The sequence below is a fragment of the Capricornis sumatraensis genome, chromosome 19, assembly GCF_032405125.1.
Source record: "Capricornis sumatraensis isolate serow.1 chromosome 19, serow.2, whole genome shotgun sequence".
NCBI lineage: Eukaryota > Metazoa > Chordata > Mammalia > Artiodactyla > Bovidae > Capricornis > Capricornis sumatraensis.
In genome coordinates this window covers 38,570,406-38,595,950 of record NC_091087.1, presented here as the reverse complement: position 1 = coordinate 38,595,950, position 25,545 = coordinate 38,570,406, and the positions used below count along the sequence as shown (strand labels likewise).

The window sequence follows — 25,545 nt, the reverse complement described above, 5'->3', positions numbered from 1 at the left end:
TCAAAAACAGCTAAATACTAATATTCAGAAATATTCCATTGCAATCAAACTTTTCTTTGGACTTTCTTCAAGAACTAATATTGAGGATAATCATAATTTAAAGAAACTTTAAAGTATTTTCATCATTCATATAAACAGCAGAAAGAAAATCTTTTGGAGTAAAAATTGGTTTGGTTTAACAAATTATTAAAAACAGAAAAGTGTGAATGTTCATATATTTTGACTTCACTTACCTTGCAAGTTTCCTTCTATCCTGTTAGAACTACTGACTGTTACAAAAGGGCCATACATCATGTCATACTGTATTAGAATATGCTAATACAGATGTCCCATCACAAAGACCTGGGAAAAAAACAAGTGGCTTAGGCAAGACTGATTTTAATTTCTGTCTTGTAAAACAGCCTAAAGAGAGGCAGTCCAGATCAGTTATGCACTTCAACAGAACACTGTGTGGTTCTCTTCCACAAAACAGCATTGACTCTGCTGTGGAGTCTAAGATGGCTCACTCTCACACCCACTTCTAAGCAACAGCACCGAATAAAGGAAAGCAAAACAAAAACGGTCATACTGTTAAAGGAAATATTATCATTTCCCTCACATTCCACTGCCCTGAACAGTCATACTTGCAAGGGAGCCTAGGAAATGTAGTCTTTATTCTGGTGTGCATGTGCCTAGCTAAAAACCAAAGGTGTTATCTGTGTGAACAGGAAAGAATGGATATCAGGAGAAAACTGGTATTCTCTGCACCTATTTTGATATATTTACAAATAATTAGAAATTTAAACTTGACAGTCTTGTTACTGGAAATGTGCCAGGATTTGCTAGCTGACAAACACCATCATTCTGGGTTTTCCCCTTAGTTTCCTTTACTCACTCACTAAAAGTGCTGAAGGAGATGGTGAAAGACAGGGAAATCCGCCATGCTGCAGTCCATGGGGTTGCAAAGAGTCGAACTCAGCTGGGCAACATAACACCACCACAATTATCTGAGTTTCCAAGGTATGTTATATTGGTATAAAATCAAAGAAAGGTGATGTAATTGCCTGATCTGCCAACTAGCTATATAGAAGTAGATGAAAAAAGAATCTTGCGATGCAGTTTTTTTTTTTTAATCTCAACATTGATGTTTATTTGCTGGTGACTATGCCCTGAGAGCTACAGTGAGTGACTAAGGTCAGCAGTTACTCTTCAAGGACTCTAGCACACAAAGGCAGCAGCTGATACCCAAGTGTGACTCTAGCCTCAACCCTTTGTCCATGTTGCAATGTCTTTATTGAGGGAAAAGGAAAATGTTTTCCCTTATAATAGAGTATGGATTAGTCTTGGCAGTTCATTTGACTAAGCAACTTTATAGAGTACTAAAACAAAACAGTTCTTTAATACTTATCAAGTAAAAAGTCAGTAATAATTTTGTTACAGCTTCCGAAAAGCACGGTGAAACTGTAAAGCAGAGAAAAATTTATCAAGCCGTCTGTATAGTTTTCTCTTTTATTAAGGAAGAAAAATATCTTCATGATTCTGCTGAAAGATCATCTCACACTGCAGAGGTAGTCATGGAATGTCTCAGCTCTCCTTCCAGTGATGGATCCTTTCTCAGTCTTTCCATGCAGAAGACTATGTAAAGTCCTGTCATAGAGCAGTCACACAGCCTGGTGCAATAGTCATAATCAATTCGCTTGTGCCTGATGCAAAAGTTCTCAACTCTGGGTCCCCGTTATGTTATATACAAAGTTATCCTTCCTCTAATACATTAAAAACTACCAAAAAAATCTTTAGAGTGTCAAAGCTACAAAACAGATACATATAAAGTTTCTTTTGTCTGAAATATACACCTCCCAAGTTGCCATTTTCCAGAAAAGGCAGAGCCTACAAGTTATATATTGTGAAAGCCACTTTACAGGTGGCTTTATTTAGATGACCCAAGATGAATCAGTGCCATTATTGTTGTATAGCTGTGAAATAGATCATTATAGTTAAACTCATTACATTTCTTCAATATAAAGTTCCCAGTGACTATGCGATCACATCCAATTTCTCCATTTCCAAAGAAGCCAAATAAAGGAACACTAGGAAAAAACTTTCTAAATGCATCAGCCTCCACATTCTTCTTGGCTCTGTAATACTGAGAGCCCCTGCCGACGCATGCAAACATGAAACCGATGGTGTTCTGCTCCGGAATGTTCGCTGCCTTGAGGCGCTGCATGGCAGCGTCAGCAGCCTTCTCGTCGTTGACATCCTCGTTGAGAAGCACTGTAGCACCCTGGACTTGGTGTCCACTAAATGACAGTCCGACCACACCAGTGGCATCAATGTCCAGGGGGCTCCTAGGAAATGAAATCAGAAAAGTGGCAACGTGTCATGAAACACAATTCAGGTTTACAGTGTGAAAGAAAGCAAGCTCCTCCCAATTCTCACTGGTTGAGCAGAGCCGCCTTAATTTACGGATAGTCTCAGGTGCTCTCTCCCCAAGCAGAGGTAAGGTAGAAAGGGTTAAAAATGAAACTACTGAAATTAATACAATGAAAGAATGCAGAAGGCAGATCTGTGGAGAAGAAAGCAATTATTTCTTCAGTCATAGATACAAAGGGGCCAATGCATCACCACAAAGATTTCTAAAATCCAGCCTGAGCTTTAGAGGGGCACAGAGCATCCCCACCTTACCCTCTTCCTTAAAAGGGAACCTTACAACTTTACTCATATATACAGTGCTGAAGCTTTGGCATTATTTACAGCTTCAGTACCTTTTTATCCCCTACCTCAGCTTGTCAAATTTTAAAAGAGGTGTATTAAATATTCACTCATGGAGGATAATTTTATTAGAACCCATAATTCCAGAAGTTGTAGCTCTCTTCTATTTGGTCCATAAAGTAACAGGTTACATTGCTGTGTCTTATTTATTGCTTTGAGCCAATAATTTAGTTTAATCTGAAGGGAAAAATCATATATTTTGTTTCTATTTACCTGGCATTTTTTAAAATAAATACTTTATGGTTACTAAAGAAAATATAAACAGTGTTAATAAAGTTGTTAACACCCACTGGGGGAAACCAAGCAAGTACCTTTTTTTATCAGGCTTAGCAACATCTGAGTCTGTGAACTGGCAGGATTCACTGGGTTAATAAGAAACTGAGACTTAAAAGGCTTAAGCAGTAAGTCCCTTAAGGCTAAACAGTGGCAAAACCAGTTTCTGAGGGGCAGAATCCATCCTGAGTCTGCTGCTGCTCCTATAACTTTGCTACATTTCCTCCTGGGTGTACAATGGCAACAGGTGTCGCCTGCCTAAAGGAATTAGTCATCTTTTTTTTTAGAGGGAGAGGGGTTTATATCTGGACACCATTAAAATGAAGCACTGATACACTCAGTGACTTCCCTTACTCAATGACACAGTGTAAAGACCACACTAATGGGTCACGTAAAAGGTAATGATTGCTGGAGGGTGTATTTCCCCATATTAGGTATAAAGGGTATATTATATACAGGCAGCCATGCTAAACTAACTGGCCAGCATCTCAGATGTTACATGTCTGAATGAGTTGGCATTTCAAAGATGATAAACTGTGAGTTAAATCACCACTGCCCCATCCGTATATAATTTAAAAGTAAAAGACAATAAGGAAGATGAAACAAGAGGGGAAATAGCCCACAGACAGCTACCGAGAATCAGGTGTGCTTATGCACGAAATCCAGTGCTCAGAGTTCAGTGCGCCTGGCTTTCCTCCTTTCTTCCTCAAGTTCCGGGAAACTCAACTTAGCATCTGCTTCCCCTGACCTGTCGGTGCTGACAACCAGGATGGAGATTATGACTAGGATGATTTAAATTGCTCTTAAAGATGCTGATCTCTAACCGTCTGTCTCCATGTCACTGCTCTAGGATCCAAATACTAAAAATGAATACAGAAATAACGAGGTCTGCAGGAAATATTTGGGGTCGGGAGGAATGTTTCATTTTCTTCCTTTTGGGAACAACTGGTATTTATGTCCACTTAATCAGCTGAAACTCAAAATACTACATACTTTCATTGGAAATGGAAAAGTAGTAATGGTTCAAGATAGAAGAGCAAATATTTTTATCTTTGAAAACAGATGCCTTAGTAATAAAATCAAAGAGATATCATTTTTGAACTTGAAAAAGCCTTTCAAAAGATCTAGTATTGTATTTCCCAAAATGTGTTCCAAGTAATATTGCTTATACATGGAATCTGAAAAAATGGTACAAACGAACTGATTTACAAAACAGAAATAGTCACAGATGTAGAAGACAAACAGGGTTATCAAGGGGGAAGGGGGGTATAAACTGGGAGGCTGGGATTGACACACACACACTACTATATATAAAGTAGGTAACTATATAGCACAGGGAGCCTGTTCAACACTCTAATGGCCTAAATGGGACTAGAATCTTAAAAGAGTGGATATATGTATCACTGATCCACTTTGCTTATACCTGCAACTAACACAACATTGTAAATCAACTATACTCCAATAAAATTTTTTTTTTAATCTAATACAATATTTTTAAAAAATGTGTGCTGAATAATACCAGTAGGCCTGCAAAATGCTTTCGTACAAAAGGTTCTGTGGCCAAATGTATTTAAGAACTGCCACAAGTAACAGTATTACCCCTCCCTCTAAAAGATCCAAAGCACTGAGCACAGTACTGGAGGCTCCAAGAAGTTTTACCACAAAGCTGTGCTACTGAACCACACATTTCCTTTAGAGGAGAACAGAACCAGAGAGGAAGTGATATGCGGCAGTTACAGAGTGATGGAGCCATCAAGGAAACGCAATAAACAATGCTGAAAGTCAATTTTAAGGAGAGTGTAAGTCCAACTAAGAATAAATTCCTAAAAGGATAACATACGTAAGTTTTGTTCTTCAAAGATAAGCAGAATTACGTTGTGTAAGCCCTTCAACCTATGTCTATTGCAAAATGGAATGAACTATTAGCAATCCTTTAAACATGATTTTTTAAAAAACCCAAAGTAATGTAAAGCTGAGAACATAATCCATCACATGCAGAAGTCAAAAGCGCATCAGACATACTTTTCAGAAGTCAGTGATGCCAGGTTGTCCACCTGGCCTCCAGCCAAGATGACATTCATATCACTGAACGTGCTGACGACTCGCTGCAGATAATCACTGGCTCCCACCTTACAGCAGTTATAGCCAAATACAAGGACCACACGAAGCTCAGGGTTATCGACAAGACCTGCAGAAAAACGAAGAGTGACCATTTTAAAAAGAGAGTGTCTGAAAGAAATCCTTAAAAAGGAATTGTGAATTATTTTTCAAAATGAAATGTTATTGCTAATATCTTATATGCCTAATTAAGTGCAACTTAGTGCGTAAGCTGTCAAGTCTTCCATTTTTTTTGCAAGCTCTGCTGCTGCTAAGTCGCTTCAGTCGTGTCCGACTCTGTGTGACCCCATAGACGGCAGCCCACCAGGCTCCCCCGTCCCTGGGATTCTCCAGGCAAGAACACTGGAGTGGGCTGCCATTTCCTTCTCCAATGCATGAAAGTGAAAAGTGAAAGTGAAGTCGCTCAGTCGTGTCTGACTCTTTGCGACCACATGGACTGCAGCCTGCCAGCCTCCTCCGTCCATGGGATTTTCCAGGCAAGAGTGCTGGAGTGGGGTGCCACTGCCTTCTCTGTTGCAAGCTCTAACATTACTCAAAACCTTTGCTATAATTAATTTTTAACCATTAAGAAAATTAAATGGCTATTTGAAAATAATATAGTCAACATTCAACACAAATAAGGAAGTAGCTGTGTAACTGAGCAGCACCCCTTGGTGGGCCTGGGTACAAGCCATCTCCACTCAGGCCGCCACCTGGCATGGGAGGGAACACTGGTTTACAGAACAGAGTTAGATGCAGTGGGAATTTAGATGTCCAGAGAAAATGAGACGCCACTAACCACCTGTGGAGGGTTGAATGTGCTCTCCCCACCACATTCCCAGGAACGAAGAATGTGACCTAACTTGGGAAAAGGGTCTTTGCAGATGTGATTAAGGATCTTGAGATGCGATCACCGGAACTGTCCGGGTAGGCCCTAAATACTACACAAGTATCCTTACTAGAGAAACAGACAGAAGAGGCAATGTGACCTCAGAAGCAGGGACTGAAATGATGCAACCATAAGGAACGTCAGTGGCACCAGAAGGAGGAAGAGAAAAGAGATCCCCGCCCCCACAGCCGCCAGAGGAAGCAGCTCCACCAACACCCTGACTGCAGCCTTCTGGCCTTCTGCACTGTGACAGAATAAATGGTGCTTTAAGCCATTGAAGTTTGCGGTAATTTGTTACAGCAGCCTTAGGAAACCAAAACACCATTATAATACAGGCCTTATCCGCATATTCCAGGAGAGAAAAGGTGGATTAACCATGGGAAACTCATTCCAAAGCAGGGAAATAATTCTGGAGCCCTTCTGGGATGTAATTCTGGAATGAAAAGCAGCTACCACTAGAGGGCAGCACAGGCTGGTCAGGAGGCAGCAGGGCACACACATCCCCGACAAGCTCCCAGGCTTTCGTACGTGCCTCTGGCACCCTGTTCATAGACTATCATCAATTTAAAAGCTGACAAACAGGCGGCTCTGGGGCAGGAAAAAGAAAAAGAAAATCAAACACCTGACCCCCCATTCGAGTATCCACTGACAGCCAGAGGACTTCCATCTTCACAGGATAAAGGCTGCCTGAAGTAAAGCTCACTCAAGCAGACTGGGGTGGGGCGGAGGTGAACGACCAGTTCCTAACACGAAGTAATGACTTCTCTAGGGAGACTGCCTCTGGTCCATTTCTAATTCTCTCCACAGCGCATCACTGCTTTGGAGAGTAAGAAAGTGCCCCATGGACTGTCGCCTGCCTAGGGTCCTCCAACCATGGGTTTTCCCGGGCAAGAATACCTGAGTGGGTTGCCATTTCCTTCTCCAGGGGATCTTCCCGACCCAGGGATCGAACCTGGTCGCCTGCACTGCAGGCAGGCTCTTTACTGTCTGAGCCACCAGGGAAACCCACATTGCAGGGAGAGTAAGAAGAATATTAGTAAAAGCCAGTACTTTCAAGACCCCAAACCATTACTAAAGGCTCTTTTTCTCCACACAGACCAGGCCAGCAAATTTTCAGAAAATGTTGTGGTTTGTTTTTTTTTTCCCAGAATGACTATTTAGAGTTAGAAGAGGCCTGTGGGGTCAACAGTGTAGTCTTATTTTACAAATAAAGGCTGCTAATCTCAAGAAAGTGACTGGCCCAGGACATCTTAGCAGACTAGACCCACATCTTGACTCTCAGTTTTAAGTTTCAGAAACCTAAAGACTTCTAATCTCTCCCCTTCCTACTGTTTTCTAAGCTCTAGACTCTTTTACAGTTGCCGACTAGGCACCACCCTCATTCAGCCACTGCATACCCAGTGCTTTCAATGTCTTCCTCCAGTGGTCTTGTTCTATAGCAGACCACGCAAACACACTAATTTAGAAACCAGACTCACTTCCCTCCACTCAACTTAGAGAACAAGTCCACCGTAGCCCAGGCTGGCTGCCTGTCAAGGCAGACAGGTCTCTATCATATACCAGAAGGAAGGTTCAAACGCCACGCCACTCAACATTGAGAGGTCTAAGATAAATGAGCCTGAGAAGATGACCACCCAGCTCATTTTGAGGTAAATCCTGGCACTGCCTTCAGTCCTGCCTCTGGTGAAACGAGGGGGTCCTCTACTCAGTACAAGTGTCTCAGAACTTTCAACTTCAAGAAAGCAGGCTAGCCATCTTCCCAGCTCTGATGTTTGCTGGGCAGACGACACACTCAACCAGTGATCTCCAGTTCCCTGTTCCTGGAAATCCAGCAAGAGACGGAAGTCAGCAGACTGAGTGCCTGAAGGGCGCGTGGGCCACCCATTCCTTTGGCAGCCCTAAACACTGTTCAGTTGCACACAGCGCTCAGTGACCAGACCTCACTGGTTTGGATCCTACCACTGTTATTTTAAGGAATCAGAGTTGGGGTGATGCCACTGGTGTTCACAGAGAGACATGGTACAAAACAGCTTGAAAAACTCAACCTATTTACTGTAAGGCCATATGGATCCACTAGAATTTATCACAGTTCTCGGAAGACTGGGTCGAGTTCTACTTCTGTCCTGGCTCGGCAAACCTGCACCTCAGGTACTACCCATGGCCCTGGCTGCCCTATGCCCCTCCTACACGCGAGCCTCAGCTCAGTTCCTCCACAGATCGTCTACATATCTTTTTTTGTAAGCTGCCTTAAATTCATTTTGAAATAAGGCAGAATATAAATTCATTACAGGTATGATCAAGCTAGAAGGTTAAAAGGAAAAAACTAAAATCTAGATACCAAGACCAGCATCAGATTCAGGAAAGCCTACTATGAAGAACTATTCCAAAGATTGGCCAGAACTGCCTGAAAAATCTCTAGGTCTGTGTGTTCAGATTTCTGTTCTTTTTAGAGAAACCTCTTTCTGAAGACAGCTCTTTTATGAACTATGTGAAAGTGATAGAATCTAAATGGATGTAGAGTATCGATAATTGCTTTAAACAGGCACACAACAAGCAACAAAGATTTATAGCACAGGGAACAATGCCCTGGTAGCTCAGCTGGTAAAGAACCCGCCTGCAATTCAGAAGACCCCAGTCCGATTCTTGGGTTGGGAAGATCCGCTGGAGAAGGGATAGGCTACCCACTCCAGTCTTCTTGGGCTTCTCCGGGGGCTCAGCTGGTAAAGAATCCGCCTGCACTGCGGGAGACCTGGGAATCCCTGGGTTGGGAAGATCCCCTGGAGAAGGGAATGGCTGCTGGGAGGGACATGCTGACATCACGTCAGTGTCAACCATGAATAAGCAACATCAGCTGCTAAACCTCCTTCCTCTCCTCCTCCAATTACTGTGCCAGCTCCTGTTTCTTCAATCACCTTTAAATTACCTGGTGTTCCCAAATTTCCATCTGTGGTTGAGACCATTCTCTTGAGCTTCAGACCCACATATTAACTGTCGAATCAATGTTCCCATCTCAGATTCAACGTGTCCAACCCAGAGCTGGTAATCTGGCTCTTCTGACCTCTGTGCCCGTCTATTCTGCTCCTCAGCGTGCCCACAGTGGCAGAAACTCAGGTAACAACACTGTCACCATCCTCATTTTCAACTCCCAACATTTAAATCCATCACCTCAACCTCGATTCCACCTCAAAACTTCATCGTGAATCCATCCATGTCTCCACAGATCACTTGCCACAACCACAACAGCCTCTCTTGTGTCCCTCCAAACTGAACACACCACAGCCAGAGGGGCAGTTTCAGAAGACTTAGCTGGCCGTGTCCCTCCTCTGCCTCGAGTCCTGGCTTGCCGCTGCCCTTATGTATGTAAAAATCCTTAGTGTGTCCCTGCAAGGCAGAGCCGGCCCCAGCCTGCCTCCTGGCTCACACCACACTCCCCCACCTTCCATCTCACCGTTCTCCAGACACACTGGAATTCCTTACATTTCATAAATGAGCCAGTGGCTGCACAGCAGTCCCGAAGGTGAGCTGCCAGGCTCTATTTCCTGTCCTTTGATCTGTTTTTGTCAATAACCTGGAAAGAAGGCACAATACTTCTACGATCCTCTTCCTGACTCCACATGTGAGGGACCCCTGCCCACTCCAGTTCACTCGTCCTCGGGGCTCTGCCCAAATGTCACTTTCCCAAGACCCCAGGGTGGATTAAGGCCCGTGCTTATGTTTCCCAGCACTTCTGTGCGTCCACTCGGTGACACTCACACATCGGTGTACTGCATTCAAAGTCGGCCTGGCCTGCTGAACCGGGAGCCCCAGGAGGCATCTCCACAGCCCCGCACATGACGGACTGGCGGAGGAGCTGCACACGAACAGCTTCCAATGAACCAACACTGGCTATCACGGAACATGCGTGTTTCTGCTTTCACTTCAAAAGACGCAAGTGCTGGCCCATCTACACGTGTATATCTATATATTTTTTTTCATTCCAGAGACTATTTTTTAACACGGGGTGGATACCATACAGATCTCAGAACAACCTGTGTCTCTTTAGGGTTTCACTTGTGGTTCAATCGGTAAGGAATCTGGCTGCAATGCCGGAGATCGGAGTTTGATCCCAGGTGGGGAAGACCCCCTGAAGAAGGAAATGGCAACCCACTCCAGTATTCTTGCCTGGGAAATTCCACGGACCGAGGAGCCTGGTGGGCTACAGTCCATGGGGTCACGAGAGTCGGACACAACTTAGCGACTAAACCACCACCACGCCTCTTTTAAAAAACGTGCCATTTTTGTAAGTTCTTCAAAAAGAACGTAACCAGGGTGTGTGGCCGCATGTGTGTGTATTATTTATCTGTATGCCGCTGCTAAGTCGCTTCAGTCGTGTCAGACTCTGTGCGACCCCGTAGACGGCAGCCCACCAGGCTCCCCCGTCCGTGCGATTCTCCAGGCAAGAGCACTGGAGTGGGTTGCCATCAATAAAATCACGTCACAGAGCAGAAGAATGCGGGACTCTTTCCTGTCAGTTTTCTGATTCCTGTACTTAGAGCCACAATGCAAACAAAGTCTAACACAAACCTAATAACTATTTGATTATAAAATAGATGGTTACTCCCACTCAAGATTTTGAGTCTTTCTTATAAATGGACAAAACTAGGCCTCTAGCTTCAAGCAGCGCTACCACGAAGACCTCAACCATGGATCCCCAGGCTGCTTTAAAACAGAAGAGAGCATGCCCAGGAGGCACCATACTCACTTCCGGACAAAAAACAAGAGACAGCACACAAGAAGAAACCACAGGACCTTCAGCAGAAGCACCAAGTCAAAGGCCAAACAAGCTCCCCCAACAAGTTAACCCCAATCAGTTCACCCACAGAGGTAGATGAAAGGCCTCAGCACTGCTTTGCTTGAACAGTCAGTTTAATGCTTACTATATTAAATTAAGCTTTCTCATTAGTGCTTAGAAACTGAGCCAACCCTTTTTATCAACTCTCATGCATGACCTGTCTACATCAGCCAAGTCTCCTGCCTGGTATTTCCTAGTAAACCTTTGTCTGATAGACTCTGCTTTAACTTATACTATCTCTAAAATTTATCAAATTCATCACACTTATTTCTTTCTAATTAGTCGATATTGAACTAACCTGTATCTTCTAGTTTTTTTTTAAACAAATGCTTATTACTATCACAAAAGAGAAATAAAACCTTAAACTTTTCACCTTCAAAAAACAAAACAGGACAAAATGATAAGAAAATATTTAAAGAGGAAGAAGTCCTTCAAAATTCAGAATTAAATACAAGTGAGTTTTTATCAATGGAGTATTTGTGGAAAATTCATCTCTAGTTCTCTCAGGTTTTAATGTAAGTAAAATAACTTAAAAAGTGGATCTATTCTATCAAAAATATTGCACCAGCCTCTGTTAATCACTAGTTTGAACTGTCCACATCTGCAGTAACTTGTACTTAATTCAGACTCTCGGGAACAAACAAAATCAACCAACAATATGGGAAACTAATGGCAACATAACAACTTACCTACTTCAGTGAGTTGATGCCTCTCTAGTGTTAATTTCTTTGGATCCTTAATAAAATGAAAGGGCTTTATTTTTATTCCATCAATTTGAGGAAATAATAGAGCAAAACCAGATTCTCCAATTTCTATTTCCTGAGGTCGATTGCTACGTGATCCTATTGGTGTCACTAGGAAAGAAGTTAAACAATTTTGTGAACAAATTCAATGAAGACAGACGTTTCAGCTCATATAAATTACCCAGCCACACCTAGGTAACTGCGGCTTAGTTTACTAGCATAATCAATGAGATAACAGGCCAATACCCAAGGAAAAACTTCTCAGCTTTCACATTTTTAGAAGTATAAGGTCATGATGCCTACAGTTTACTCTCAAACTATTTATAAAGAAATGTTTTCATAAACACAGAAAAAGCACATGTTTTTCACAATGGTGAACTAGATGAAAGCATATGGGTGTTTATTGTACTATTCTATTATTCTACCACCTTTTCTATAGATTTGAAGTTTTTCCAAATAAAAAGTTGGGGAGGTAGTAATTATAACTTCACAGCAATTCTACTTCAAAAAAAGCTATCACCAATGGCTGTTTTAGAAATAGTTACTAATTGTAGCCTAAGAAAAAGGAATCCAATCAGCTGTCGTGGTGGAAGCATTGCTGTGACAGGTGTGGAACTGGCTCAAAGAAAGCACTCAGCTGCAGGGGAACAAGAATCAACGGGCGGAGTGGAGTGGGTCCAGGTCCCGAATAAAGGGAGCGGGAATGATACTCCCTCCCAACATCAAGATAACACGGGAACTTAGGGAGAAAGATGCGCAATGCTCTGAGCGTGAGAGGAAGGCTTCAGGTAGACTGCCCACCCCTCACTATGGGGTCACGGAGGCAAGGGTGTCGCCCGGGTCTGCCTGCCCTCTCCTGTCCCTGACCCCCAACTCAAATTTTAGAGTTTCTACCTGGTCGTGCTTTGAAGAAGTCACAGCAGGCAGCATGATTGCCCGCACAGAGGCCCAACAAAATTATGTAAGAACTCAGAGCTGTTTCTATAGAAGCATTTGATAACAACTAATAATGGGTAACTAGATCACTCATTTAAGGAAAAATTAAGAGTTAAAATCAGTCACTGCCGTCATTTTTCAATCCAGTGAGAAACAAAGTCTGTGATGACGGGGCCGATATAATAATACAGGAGTAGGAGGTAGCTGCACGAGACAGTCCCCATCAGCCATGTATTTACCCCTACTTGCCTGTGAGCACTTGAAGTCCTTTGTACTTCCTTGCACAGAACTTAATGTCCCATCAAAAGTCTCTCAGTGAAGATTAAAAATGCCAATTATGGAGTACTACTGAGTGCAACAAAGTAAAGGATCATAGCTAACATTTATTCACTGCTTACTACACACCTCTATTCTAAATACTGCACGTGTGCAATTCACTGACTGCTCAAACTCTCTGGGAAAGGTACTGTCAATCACCCCCATGTCAGAGAGGGGGAAACTGAAGCTCCATGAGGTCAGCAAACTCGCTCAAAGTCACGCAGACACTAGAGTGGTACAGCTGGAGTTTCCACCCGGGGATCGGAACCACTGGGCCGTGATGGCCTCAACAGGCTCTCATTCCCGCACGAGCTAGAGAACAGTCATAAATAATTAAAAGTGGCAAAAATTCACCAGGAGCAAACCTAGAAAAAAAACTTCACGCTATAAGCTTCAAAGAGTGGCAGCCAAGGAGAGAAAGAGAAGTGTCTGAGGCAGGTCGAAGGCAGCTCCTGTCCAGGCCAACCTCACCTCCACCCACCAGAAACAGTTCTGGCTGAACTGCCAGAAGTGAGAATTCTCACTAATACTTTCTAATTTGTAGAGAGGAGGAATGAGATCTTTGTCTTCCTCTGAATGGCTACTGGGAAGATATGAATTATTAATACACACAGCTTATATGGACAACCCTGAGATTTGAAAATATTAACCACAATAACCTAAGGAACATGAATGTACGTCAAATATAACTTGAAGGTATATAAGGCTGACTTTATTGTACTTTGGATGGCCAAAAACATAAATCTGCTTTAAGCTACAAATAACCCACCGATCCATAGGACCCCATATTAATGAAAGGCAGGAAATCAAGTTGGTATTCTCTCACCTACAATTCCTGGGGTCACAATCCCAAGGACTTGGCATTGTTTTGGGAAGAGCTTCTCAAGGGCAAACGCTGCTTCCATAGTAGTTCTTTTCCTGGCTGCAGTAATACAGAAGAAGATTATCCAGGTCATCCACTTAAGGTCAAATTTGATGAGGAAAATAAAAGCAAATATTAAAGTTTAAGTCACTTTACACTAGAACACATTACAAGGACGTCTAAAAGCTTTGATTAAAAACAAAAGTCGTGTTTTGTTGTTGTTGTTGTTGTGAGTCCCTGTTTTATATGTTAAATTCTAAATTTGACCTTCAGCATTGCCAGTTTGTCTTTTCCAGTTGTTCACATACTGCTTTTGCCTCAATGACATCAGCAGTAGCAGCTGAATTTCAGATTTACTATTGTTTCTGTTAAGCTGATACGAAATCATGACTTTTCGAGAGCACAGTCATCTGGAATCAAATCACACAATGATAACCCACTGAGTCTTAACTCTGGGGTCAGTGTGCCCATCACGGGACACAGTCTGCCTCTTCACTTAGGAGGCCAAGAAGAATGCACAGTCCTGCCAGAGAATGACCATTTGGTAAATGCTCATCCAACACAATGAAAGGCTTGAACGGCCAAAGACAGACATTCTGTTTTAATAGTAAAAAACAAATGCCTGCACATGCCAGTATTTCAAAATGAGGAAACACCTTTCCAAAGAACTTGTGTCAACTGTACCACAAGGTTTAGAATCTCTGGATAGAATCTCTGAATCTTTAGCCTGCAAGGTTTGCAATCTCTGAAGCAAACGGTTCCTCAAAAGTTCAGAGACAACTATATTCATGCATTCTTCAGGGAGCAGGCCCAGAGCCTCAGAAAGTCAGTAACTCTCAGGATGAAAACAGTACTTAGCTCCAAACAGAGGTACATAAGGAAGCGAACGAATCCAAAACTTTCTCCTTTGATGCTCACCTCTCTTATGGCCACGACACTCCTCCAGATTAATGAAATTTTCCGAATCCGCCATGTAAAGAACTGTCTGTGGTAATATATGGACATTCTGCAAAGGAAAAAATGAAAAAAGGAAAAAAAAACAGAATTTGATCACACAAGTCTACAGATGCTTTGGTGGAGCTTTCAGGTTCTGCCCTGACCCAAACTGCTGCTGCCCTACCTTTCTTCAGGTCAGTGCTGGTGTTTTGAGTCCATCTACTCACTCATTTTTCACTTACGCTCTTTCATTTTCAGTTCATTCATCTGTTGAACATATATTATTTCTTCAGGTCACATTCATTCCAGCCTGACTGAAGAAGTTCACTTTCACCATAATTTAAGCTCTTAGACAAAAACATTAAGTGCCAGCAAAAGATTCCACTGGCTTTATGTGAACAGGTATCACAGCAAGAGAAACATCTCAGCAACAGAGGAAAAGCATACAGACCGGCATCACTCCTCTTTCCTTTGCCCAGTTAGATGATCCAGGCCTTCATTTCCAGCTTGCCGACTAGTTTCCTACAGGAATCTCTCGCTCACCATTATCTGGACAAGCTCACTTCTGTATTTACCCTTCTGCAGCTTTCTTCCTTTTGCTGACGATTGTTTTTCTCCTAAGAAAGAGCTACGTGCCACACTCCATAAAACCTTTCCTAGACTTCCTAAGGATCTCTGCCCTCGTATGTGACGCCCCTGACATCCCAGTCATTCCTACTTGTGCCTTATCTCTTATGAGGGACAGCTGTAAGCCCTTACAACCTGGGCTTATTCAGACTCATGTTTTCCACCAAAATACATATAACAGACAAGTGGCAAAACAGCTCAACTGAATGAAAAGGGTGAACATAGTTTTCCTCCCAAGCTGGTTACTTTCAAAGATTTTTGCTATCAAAATGGAAGGAAGAAGACAGCATTCAGCAAAGCCTCAATAGCAGTTAAATGAAAAAGAAATGCTGATCTGGGAAAGTTAAGTTGTTTTGGAGCAGATTCCATATAGACAAACTCGGAAAAGATACTGAGACAATGATGACCCTGTAGTGGCCTCAGGGCTGGAAAATTAAACTATGGATATAGTTTCCGTGGTCCACAAGGCATCTTCAAAGAATATAATTTGGGGGAATAGGGGGCAAGATAACAGTAATAAGACCTTCAGCCCACATCCTACCACAGAAACTCCAAATTTACAATTATTTACAGAGGAACTACTGATGGGAACAACCTCACGACTAATGGAAAAAGATCTCCTCAGCTGAAGACATACAGCAGGAATCCCCATGAGAAGGCAGAAGCGGGAAACTGGAGTAGGCCACACCCTGAACAGGCAACCTACAAATGTGAGGGTAATCACAACTGCAGAGGCTGTCCCCAGGGAGCAAGGGATCCGAGCCCCACACTGGACCCCCAGCCCATGGGTCCTAAAGCCAGGCAGAGGAGGCCCCAGAACCTCTGGCTCCGAAGGCCAGGAAGGCTTGTGTACAGAAGAGCCAGAGGGCTGGAGGAAACAGACTCTATTCACAAAGGGTATACACAAAATCTCACATGCTCTGAGACCAAGCGCAGAGGCAGTAATTTGAAAGGAGGCTGGGCCAGATCTTGGAGAGCCTCCCGGAAAAGCAGGAAGCAACGAGGACTCTCCCCTAGGGACAGAGATGCTAGCAGCAGCCATTCTGGGGAGCGTGTTCTACCAGGAGGACCCTGATGCCACTAGCACCACCGTGGAGTCCCTCCTCCAGCCTATGAGTGCCATGGGTTTACCTACCTACCAGCCCTGGTCCTCCCTTGGCCACAAAGCCAACTTCACTGGAACCCAACCCCACCCGCCAGCAGCTGGCACCTCCACATGAGCTCCTGGCAGCCAACCAGGCTTGGGGGCCAGCCCTGCCTAGCAGCACACCCACAGCAGTCAGCTCTGCCACAAGAGATGAACCCTCTCAGCCCACATTAGGGGTACTCCTAGAGGATACAGCTCTGGTGATCAGAGAGAACTGTGCTTCTGGGCCCCCTAGGAGATCTCCTGCTTCTCCAAGATCAGGAAGCATAACTGATCTACCTGATATAAAGAACTAAAAACAGAAAATCAGGAAAAATGAGGTGACAGAGGAGTATGTTCCCAACGAAGGAACAAAACAAAATCCCAGAGGGAGCACTAAGTGAAATGAGATACGCGATCTCCCTGACACAGAGCTCCCGGTAATGATCAAGATGCTCAGTGAACTCAGGAGAAGAATGGACGAACACAGCGAGGAGCTCAAGAGTGACTTAGAAAGAACCATCAGATCTGAGAAACACAGTAGCTGAAATAAACTTAGCTACACTAGAAGGAATCAGCAGCTGATTAGACGATACAGAGAAACGGATGAGTGAAGTAAGAGAGTAGTAGAAACATCTCAAGCTGAAAAGAAAAAGAAAAAAAAATCTTAACTGACAGTAGTTTAAAAAATCTCTGGGATAACATCAAGAGTACTAACATTCACATTACAGGAATCCCAGAAGTTGAGGAGAGAGAAAGTGACATGAGAAGTTACTGGAAGAATAATAGCTAAAAACTTCCCTAATCTGGGAAAGGAATATCCAGATCCAGAAAGCACAGATCCCAAACAAGAAGAATTCAAAGAGGTCCACACCAAGGCACATTATAATTCAAAAGGCAAAACTTAAAGCGAGACTCTTAAAAGCAGCAAGAGAAAAACAACTAGTTATGTACAAGGGAACTCCCATAACATGGTCAGTTGACTTTTCAGCAGAAATTTTGCAGGGCAGAAGGGAGCAGCAAAGTATGTTCGATGTGATGAAAGGAAAAAACCCACACTCAGGAGTGGTCTACTCGGCAAGGCTATCATTCAGATTTGAAAGAGCAATAAAGAGTTTCACAGACAAGCAAAACCTGAGTTCCGCACCTCTAAGTAGAATTTACAAGCAATGTTTAAGAGACTTCTCTAAACACCTCACCTGGAAATATAAACATCTACAAGGAAGGTTAAAAGACAAAAGTAGAGTAAAGTCATCAATATCCACAAAAAGTTGTTAAGGCATACAGAAACCAAAAAAAGGGAAACTACGATGTCAAAAATAATTAAGGCTGGGGGTGGATGCAGGTTAGTTTGAATGTGTTCAAACTTAAGAATCACCACCTTAAAATAATCACACACACAGAGGACAAAGGAATCCAAACTTAACACTGAAGATAGTCATGACATCACAAGGGAAGCAAGCAAAAGAAGGGAAAAGGAACTACGTCAACAATCAGAAAACAGTGAACAGGAATAAGTACGTACTTAGTCTATTATCACTTTCAATGTAAATGAACTAAATGCTCCAACCAAAACACACAGACTGGCTGAATGGGTAAAAAAAAATAAGACCCATATATATGCTGCCTACAAGAAACTCACTTCAGATCTAAAGACGCACACTGAGAGTAACGGGATGGAGAAAAAGTGTTCCATGGAAATGGAGATGAAAAGCAAGACAGGTAGCACTACTTTGATAAAGAGATTGATACCACAAGATATGACAATTGTAAATATATATGCACCCAGAAAGAGAACACCTAAATACATAAAGCAAACAGAAACAAAGGGAGAAAGTGCCAGTAACATCACAATAGTTGGGAACTTTAACACCCCACTTATATCAATGAACAGATTATCCAGAGAGAAAATCAATAGGAAGCATTGGCCTTGAACAATACATTAGGACAGATAGACTCAACAGATATAACATATAGAACATTCCATCCAAAAGCAGCAGAATACACATTATTTTCAAGTGTACCTGGAACATTCTCAAGGATAGATGATATGCTAGGCCACAGAACAAGTCTCAATAAATTAAGAAGTCAGAAATCATATCGAGAATCTTTTCTGACCACAAGACTATGAGACTAGACATTAACCACAACAAAACAAAACACTGGTAGGCCAAATATGCAACTAAGTAACCAATAGGCAACTGAAGAAATCAAATACCTGCTGACAAATGAAAATGTAAACACAACCCCAAATCTGTGGAATGCAGCAAAAGCGGTTCTAAGAGCTAAGTGTACAGCAATGCAAGCCTACCTCAGAATACAAGAAAAAATCAGAATTTAAAAACCCTAATCTTACACCTAAATGAACTAGAAAAAGAACACAAAAAACCCAAAGTTAGCCAAAAAATCATAAAGCTTAGAGCAGAAATAAATGAAATAGAGACAGTAAAATCATAAAAAATATCAAAGAAACTAAGAGCTGGTTCTGTGAAGATAAAACTGAAAAACTAGCCATACTCATCAAGAGAAAGAGTCCAAATCAATAAAACAAAATGAACAAGGAGATATTACAACTGACCCCAGAGAAATACAAGAAGATTCAAAGAGATTACTATGAGCAACTATACACCAACAAGATAAACACCTAGAAGAAAGGGATAAACTTCTAGCAACACATAACCTCCCAAGAGTGAATCAGAATGAAACAGAAAATATGAACAAACCAATTACTGACAATGAAACTGAATCAGAAATTTAAAAACTCCCAACAGACAAAAGTTCAGGACCATAGAGCTTCACCAGTGAATTCTATACCAAACATTTAGAGTTAACACCTACCCTACACAAATTATTCCCTAAAAATGAAGAGGAAGAATGGCTTCCAAACTCATGACACATACCCTATACCAAAACCAGATAAAGACACCACAAAAAAGGAAAATTACAAGCTAATATCCCTGATGAACAAAGATTCAAAACTTCTTTAAAAAAAATCAGCACATCAAATTCAATAATACATTAAAAGAGTCACGCACATGATCAAGTGAAATTTATCCCAGGGATGCAAGGATAGTTCAATGTATGCAAATCAGTCCATGTAATACACCACAGTAACAAAATGAAGAATAAATACCTGGTCATCTCAATAAATGCAGAAAATTTTTTGACACTACTCAGTATCCATTTATGAAAATAACTGCACAAACTGGAGACAGAGGGAACACACATCTACATATAGGACAAAAATCACACTCAACAGTGCAAAGCTGAACGAAAACATTTCATAACATAAGGAAAAAGACAAAGATGCCCGCTCTTGCCACTTACTCTCAACATAGTATTGCAAGTTCCAGCCATGGCAATCGGACAAGAAGAAGAAACAAAAGGATACAAATTTGAAAGGAAGAAGTAGAACTGCCACTGTCTGCAGATAACATACTACTACATATAGAAAACCCTTAAGACACTACCAAAAAAAACTATTACAGCTATTAAATGAATTCAGTAAAGTTGCAGGATCCAAAATTAATATACAGAAATTGGTTGTGTTTCTATACGCTAACAATGAACTATCAGAAAGAGAAACAAAGAAAATAATCCCCAAAGAATAAAATAACTAGGAGGAAAATAACCAAGATTTAAAGGACTTACACTCAGAAAATCTTAAGACACCGATGAAAGAAACTGAAGATGGCACACATGAACAATATCCTGTGGTCACCAAATGCTGGGACACTGTGAAAACGACCATATGCCCCAGTGTCATCTACACATTCAGCGCAATCCCTACTAACATACCAATGACATTTCCACAAAACCACAACAAACAACCCTAAAATTTGTTCTGATTGCTGTAATATCGTTTGAAATCATGGAACATGATACCTCCAGCCTTGCTCTTTTTTCTCAAGGTTGTTTTGGCTATGCAGGGTCTTTTGTGTTTCCATACAGATTTTAGAGGCTAAAATCAGAACTATCATTTGACCAGCAATTCCACCTCTGGGTATTTTTCTGAAGGGAAAAAAAAAAAAACTATTTTGATAAGATATATGCTGTCAAGAGCAATATTGGATAGGAACTTGGAATGTTAGATCCATAAGTCAAGGCACATTGGAAGTGGTCAAACAGGAGATGGTAGGAGTGAACATCAACATTTTAGCAATCAGCAAATTCAAATGGACTGGAATGTGTGAATTTAACTCAGATGACCATTATATCTACTACTGTGGGCAAGAATCGCTTAGAAGAAATGGAATAGCCATCACAGTCAACAAAAGAGTCTGAAATGCAGTACTTGGATGCAATCTCAAAAACGACAGAATGATCTCTGTTCGTTCCCAAAGCAAACCATTCAATATCACAGTAATCCAAGTCTATGCCCCAACCAGTAACACTGAAGAAGCTGAAGTTGAACAGTTCTATGAAGACCTACAAGACCTTTTAGAACTAACACCTAAAAAAGATGTCCTTTTCATTATAGGAGACTGGAATGCAAAAGTAGGGGCTCAAGAAATACCTGTAGTAACAGGCAAATTTGTCCTTGGAGTACAGAATAAAGCAGGGCAAAGGCTAATAGAGTTTTCCCAAAAGAATGCACTGGTCATAGCAAACACCCTCTTCCAACAACACAAGAGAACATTCTACACATACACCTCACCAGATGGTCAACACCAAAATCAGACTGATTATATTCTTTGCAGCCAAAGAGGGAGAAGCTCTATACAGTCAGTAAAAACAAGACCAGGAGTTGACTGTGGCTCAGATCATAAACTCCTTATTGGAAAATTCAGACTTAAATTGAAGAAAGTACAGAAAACCACTACACCATTCAGGTATGACCTAAATCAAATCCCTTACGATTATACAGTGGAAGCGACAAATAAATTCAAGGGATGAGATCTGATAGACAGAGTGTCTGAGGAACTATGGATGGAGGTTCATGACACTGTACAGGAGGCAGGGATCAAGACCATCCCCCAAAAAAAGAAATCCAAAGAGGCAAAATGGTCATCTGAGGAGGCCTTACAAATAGCTGTGAATAGAAAAGAAGTGAAAGGCAAAGGAGAAAAGGAAAGATATACCCATCTGAATGCAGAGTTCCAAAGAATAGCAAGGAGAGATAAGAAAGCCTTCCTCAGCAATCAATGCAAAGAAATAGAGGAAAAGAACAGAACAGGAAAGACTAGAGATCGCTTCAAGAAAATGAGAGATACCAAGGGAACATTTCTCACAAAGATGGGACACAATAAAGGGTAGAAATGGTATGGACCTAACAGAAGCAGAAGATATTAAGAAGAGGTGGCAAAACTACACAGCAGAACTGTACAAAAAGATCTTCACCACCCAGATAATTACAATGGTGTGATCACCAACCTAGAGCCAGACATTCTGGAATGTGAAGTCAAGTGGGCCTTAGGAAGAAGCATCACTATGAACAAAGCTAGTGGAGGTGATGGAATTCCAGTTGAGCTATTTCAAATCCTGAAAGATGATGCTGTAAAAGTGCTGCACTCAATATGCCAGCAAATTTGGAAAACTGAGCAGTGGCCACAGGACTGGAAAACATCAGGCAATGCCAAAGAATGCTCAAACTACCGCACAATTGCACTCATCTCACACGGTAGCAAAGTAATGGTCAAAATTCTTCAAGCCAGGCTTCAACAGTACGTGAACCGTGAACTACCAGATGTTCAAGCTAGAAAAGGCAGAGGAACCAGAGATCAAACTGCCAACATCCACTGGATCATGGAAAAAGCAAGAGTGTTTCAGAAGAATATCTACTTCTGCTTTATTGACTATGCCAAAGCTTTTGACTGTGCGGACCACAACAAACTCTGGAAAATTCTAAGAGATGGGAATACCAGACCATCTGACCTGCCTCTTGAGAAATCTGTATGAAGATCAGGAAGCAACAGTTAGAACTGAACATCGAACAACAGACTGGTTCCAAATAGGGAAAGGAATACGTCAAGGCTGTATATTGTCACCCTGCTTATTTAACTTCTGTGCAGAGTACATCATGAGAAACACTGGGCTGGATGAAGCACAAGCTAAAATCAAGATTGCCGGGAGAAATATCAATAATCTCAGATATGCAGATGATACCACCCTTATGGCAGAAAGTAAAGAAATAAAGAGCCCCCTGATGAAAGTGAAAGAGGAGAGTGAAAAATTTGGCTTAAAGCTCAACAGTCAGAAAACTAAGATCATGGCATCTGGTCCCATCACTTCATGACAAATAGATGGGGAAACAGTGGAAATTGTAATAGACTTTATTTTCCTGGGCTCCAAAATCACTGCAGATGGTGACTGCAGCCATGAAATTAAAAGACCTTTGTTCCTTGGAAGAAAAGTTATGACCCACCTAGACAGCATATGAAAAAACAGAGACATTACTTTGCCAACAAAGGTCCATCTAGTCAAAGCTTTGGTTTTTCCCGTAGTCATGTATGGATGTGAGAATTGGACTATAAAGAAAGCTGAGTGTCGAAAAATTGATGCTTTTGAACTGTGGTGTTGGAGAAGATTCTTGAGAGTCCCTTGGACTTGGAGATCCAACCAGTCCATCCTAAAGGAAATCAGTCCTGAACATTCATTGGAAGGTCTGATGCTGATGCTAAAACTCTATTACTTTGGCCACCTGATGCAAAGAACTTACTCATTAGAAAAGACCCTGATGCTGGGAAAGACTGAAGGTGGGAGAAGGGGACTACAGAGGATGAGACGTTTGGATGCCATCACCGACTGAATGGGCATGAGTTTGAGTAAACTCCAGAAGTTAGCGATGGACAGGGAGGCCTGGCGTGCTGCAGGCCATGAGGTCGCAAAGAATGGGATAGGACTGAGTGACTGACTGAACTGAACTGATGCACTGCAGCATTATTTACAATAGCAAGAGATGGAAGCAACCTAGGTGCTCACAAAGAGATGAAATGGATATAAATGTGGTACACTTATACCTAGACAGTGTATTAGAAAGTAGAGACATCACTTTGCCAACAAAGATCTGTATAGTCAAAGCTATGGTTTTTCAGGTAGTCATGTACCGACGTGAGGACTGGACCATAAAGAAAGCTGAGTGCAGAAAAACTTTTGCTTTCAAATTGTGGTGCTGGAGAAGTCCAAATTCCTTGCACTGCAGAGATCAAACCAATCGATCCTAAAGGATATTAACCCTGAAGATTCATTGGAAAGCCTGATGCTGAAGCTGAATCTCCACCTCTTTGGCCACCTGATGTGCAGAGCCTATTAACTGGAAAAGATCCTGATGCTGGGAAAGACTGAAGGCAAAAGAAGGGAGCAGCAGAGGATGAGTTGGTTAGATACCATCACTGACTCAATGGCACTTTGAATAAACTCTGAGAGTTGGTGATGGACAGGGAGGCCTGGCGTGCTGCAGTCCATGGGGTCGCAGAGTCGGACACGACTAAGCAACTGAACTGAACTGAAAATGCCCAGTATGTGAATGGTCAAAGAAACCATGGCACATCCTTACAATATGCAGTCATTAAAATTGGTATTTATAAAGTCTTCATGCCCCGAGCAAATTTTCCCTAAATTACAGAATAGCATCACCAACTCAATGGACATGAGTTTGAAAAATCTCCGGGAGTTCGTGATGGACACGAAGGCCTGGCATGCCTGACCTGAAAGCTGTGCTTAACTGCGACCCCATGGACTGTGGCCCGCCAGTCTATCCATGGGATTCTCGAGGCAAGAACTGGAGTGGGCAGTTGCCATTTCCTCCTCCAAGGGATCTTCCCAACCCAGGGATCAAACTCAGGTCTCCCGCATTGCAGGTGGTCAACTTACCGTCTTGAGCCACCAGGGAAGTCAGACCATATACGAATTGTTTTATAGTATTTAATCTCAACGACTGACCCACCAAACTTGCAAAGGACTGTACGCGACACCCCTTACTTGCCTCAAGCTCTTCGGCTACCACACGGACCAGGCAATGCTGCGCCAGATGGCAGGGATCCGCCGAGAGCGCGGAGATCCAGGTCACATTCCGATGAGTCCGCAACACTCTGCGCACACACTCCCTCCATAAGCGGCACACGCTGGGGACGCACACGCACAAAGGACTGTGAACGGACGTTCACTTCCCTTTCTCCCGCAGCTCTGTACAGACCTCCCTCCGCTCGCCACCACCCATAACCACAACAGCAGGAGATCGCTACGGGATCCCGAGTCCCCGGGACGGCGAGGCGTGTAGCACCGGTTCGGAGGCAGAACTGGGGGCGGAGAGAACCGTAGGGGGAAACTGGCTCCTCTGGGAAGGGTCCCCGGGAGCACTACGGAGGTAGCACTGGGGTATGGGAGCGCCACCTGGGGACACGGGGTCCGGAGCCGGGGTCAGCCCTGGGTCCCGACGGTATCCGCCCACCCGCCAGCCCAGGCAAGCCCGAGGCAAGTCCCGAGGTCAGCTTCCCGCCGCCTCTGCCCTCACCCGGCCACCCGCAGCAACGCCTTAGCAGGCAGGAAGGTGAAGACACGCTCCACCACCTCCGCTAGGTTACTCAGCACGAAGGTGCTTCGCGGGTCTGCGGACGAGGAGCCGCAGCAATCGCCGCCGCCGCCGCCGCCGCCCACCCGCTCCATGCCTCACCAACCCCACCAAACCCACCAACCCCACCAACCCCACCGGGAAACAGTACGGCGGCTCAGAGGGAGCGGCTTAGACAGGGCCCCCGGCGCACTGAGCAGGCGCGCGCGCCACTTCCGGCCGATCCGGGGAGGCGGAACTGCTGCGAGGAAGCCCACGTGACTCCAGGCTAATACGTTTCCGGCGCTGGCCTTGGATGGCAGGCAGGTGTTTGGAAGGGGAGCTTGGCGGACTTAGTAGTCCATCGGGGTAGCAAAGTCGGACAGGACTGAGCGACTAAGCACAGAACACACAGAGTCACGCGTCCTGTAGTTCTTCTGGGACTTTCCCGGAAGCTTCACGCAGTCAAACCAGATCCACCTCATTCTGTGCCGCTCACTGCTCTTGTAGCCTCATTTCCAAGTCTTTCATGAATTCTTGAGAGTCAGACTAGAGAGTGTTGTATCAGTCCTTACAGTCCCAATGTCAGTTAACAACAGCATGAGTCTGATTTTTGAACAGATAGCATATCCTTTTAAAAGTATGAGAATACCTTTATTCAACACCGTGTA

At 43.0% G+C, this 25,545-nt stretch overlaps 1 protein-coding gene and 1 non-coding gene across 2 annotated transcripts; both read right to left on the bottom strand.

Annotated features, from left to right (window-relative positions):
• Positions 1 to 1,123: 1,123 nt before the first annotated feature.
• Positions 1,124 to 1,247, bottom strand: LOC138095619 (small nucleolar RNA SNORA3/SNORA45 family). The gene has a single exon (XR_011146369.1). It is a non-coding gene; the product is annotated as a small nucleolar RNA SNORA3/SNORA45 family (small nucleolar RNA).
• On the bottom strand, positions 1,161 to 24,990 carry FBXO22 (F-box protein 22). Its single transcript, XM_068991226.1, has 7 exons — positions 24,839 to 24,990; positions 24,311 to 24,449; positions 14,616 to 14,703; positions 13,662 to 13,757; positions 11,528 to 11,692; positions 5,044 to 5,209; positions 1,161 to 2,324 (listed from the first exon to the last, which is right to left on the bottom strand). Exons 1-7 carry the CDS (start codon positions 24,988 to 24,990, stop codon positions 1,907 to 1,909), a joined length of 1,224 nt encoding a protein of 407 aa, XP_068847327.1. The 3' UTR covers positions 1,161 to 1,906.
• Positions 24,991 to 25,545: the final 555 nt, after the last annotated feature.

Coding starts and splice junctions, on each gene's coding strand:
- FBXO22 (XM_068991226.1), bottom strand. CDS start 24,990: ATGGAGCGGGTGGGCGGCGGCGGCGGCGGCGGCGATTGCTGCGGCTCC. Junction 24,450..24,838: donor GCGTTGCTGCGGGTGGCCGG/GTGAGGGCAGAG, acceptor GTGCGTCCCCAG/CGTGTGCCGCTTATGGAGGG. Junction 14,704..24,310: donor TGGTAGCCGAAGAGCTTGAG/GCAAGTAAGGGG, acceptor TTTCCTTTGCAG/AATGTCCATATATTACCACA.